The following is a 1,281-nucleotide window of genomic DNA, read 5'->3' as shown; positions in this document are numbered from 1 at the left end:
CTGTTGACCTTTTTAGCTTGCTAGAAGAGGGTGCAGAGGCATTTCAAACTTTTGCATGCTGGTGCTATGCAATGTCTAGCTGCACCTAGGTATTGACTCATTAATGAAGACCCCAACTCTTAAAGGCAGGAGGCTGCAGCAGTTAAGAATGTTTTTACTTTGGATGGTGGTGAGCTATCTCCTGGGAGTAGTGCTGCAGGAGCTGTCCTTACTGTGCAATGCGCAAGAGGACTGGATCCATTAAGGAGCTAACAGAACAAGGACTTAATGACTTATCCAATTGCAACTTAAAAAAAAAATGAAATCTTTTAAGAGATTGACCACAAGTTTATAAAGGAAGCCATATCAAATGGGTCGTTGTAAACTAAACGGAATTTAGTCTTTTTAGGTCGTGGAGAGCTGGTGAAAGGTTTGGATTTTTTAAAGTGTTGTTCTTTTAATAATAATGAAAAAAAAATGTTGTTCTTTTAATAACAAAAGAGCCAATTCCTGAATTCCCAGATTACATGTAATTCAAATTCCACCAAGAGCCTTTTTTTACATATTCGGAAATAATCAGTTCTAAGACATAAACACCTTCATTCTTTTTTCTTTTATTATATTTTCTCAAATAAACTTCCCCAAAGGAAGATATTTTAAGAGCATTTTCAAACATCTTTGGCATCACATAAAAAAGAAATCTCGTGTAAAAAACGAAATGTCATCTGAACTTTTATAATACAAAGGCGCAATCCAATATGAACATATAAAATATATACAAATATAGTGCATGGTCAGTCACTTAATACAGCTCTCTACAAAAAAGTAACTTTTTAGAAATTAACAAAAAACAAAGTAACCACTTAATCATAAAAGTTCTCTTCTCTCTCAGTATCCAAATTCCTGTTTAGATGTTTAGAGTCCAGGGGGAAGAGAGGTGGGTTGGGGAGTTTAGGGGGAGGGGTAGCCTGAGCCCCTCAGTTCCGCCACGGCCTCCACATGGAGTCCGCCGTGAGAGAGGGGCCACTGGAAGGCGACACCGCATTGGGGCCTACAGAGGTCCCGCTGTTGCTGGTGTAGACGGGGATGACGGGGCCGCTGTGTGCGAAGGCCCCGTTGGGGATGAGAAAGGCAAACTGGCCATCAGGAGCCGGTACCACCTGGAAGCCACCAAACACCTTAGCCGCCTCTCCAGCCTGGCTGCCCAGCTTGCGGGGGGCGCCGCCGGGAGGGGGCGCCGCACCCCCGGGGATAGGCACGAGCGGCGGCGGCGCGAACGGCGCGTGCTGGGGGCCGCCGGGT

The 1,281-nt window shown here is 44.7% G+C and overlaps 1 protein-coding gene across 1 annotated transcript in view; it reads right to left on the bottom strand.

Moving 5' to 3' along the window:
• Window positions 1-573: 573 nt before the first annotated feature.
• Window positions 574-1,281, bottom strand: part of HES1 (hes family bHLH transcription factor 1) — a 3,126-nt gene continuing 2,418 nt past the window's right edge. The window contains exon 4 of the mRNA XM_008585197.1: window positions 574-1,279. Within this exon, the coding sequence (XP_008583419.1) occupies window positions 957-1,279 (323 nt within the window). The 3' untranslated portion in view covers window positions 574-956. The remainder of the gene's footprint in view (window positions 1,280-1,281) is intronic.

This window comes from Galeopterus variegatus, unplaced genomic scaffold (assembly GCF_000696425.1).
Source record: "Galeopterus variegatus unplaced genomic scaffold, G_variegatus-3.0.2 Scaffold3488, whole genome shotgun sequence".
Classification (NCBI taxonomy): domain Eukaryota; kingdom Metazoa; phylum Chordata; class Mammalia; order Dermoptera; family Cynocephalidae; genus Galeopterus; species Galeopterus variegatus.
This window is presented reverse-complemented; position numbering and strand designations above follow the sequence as displayed.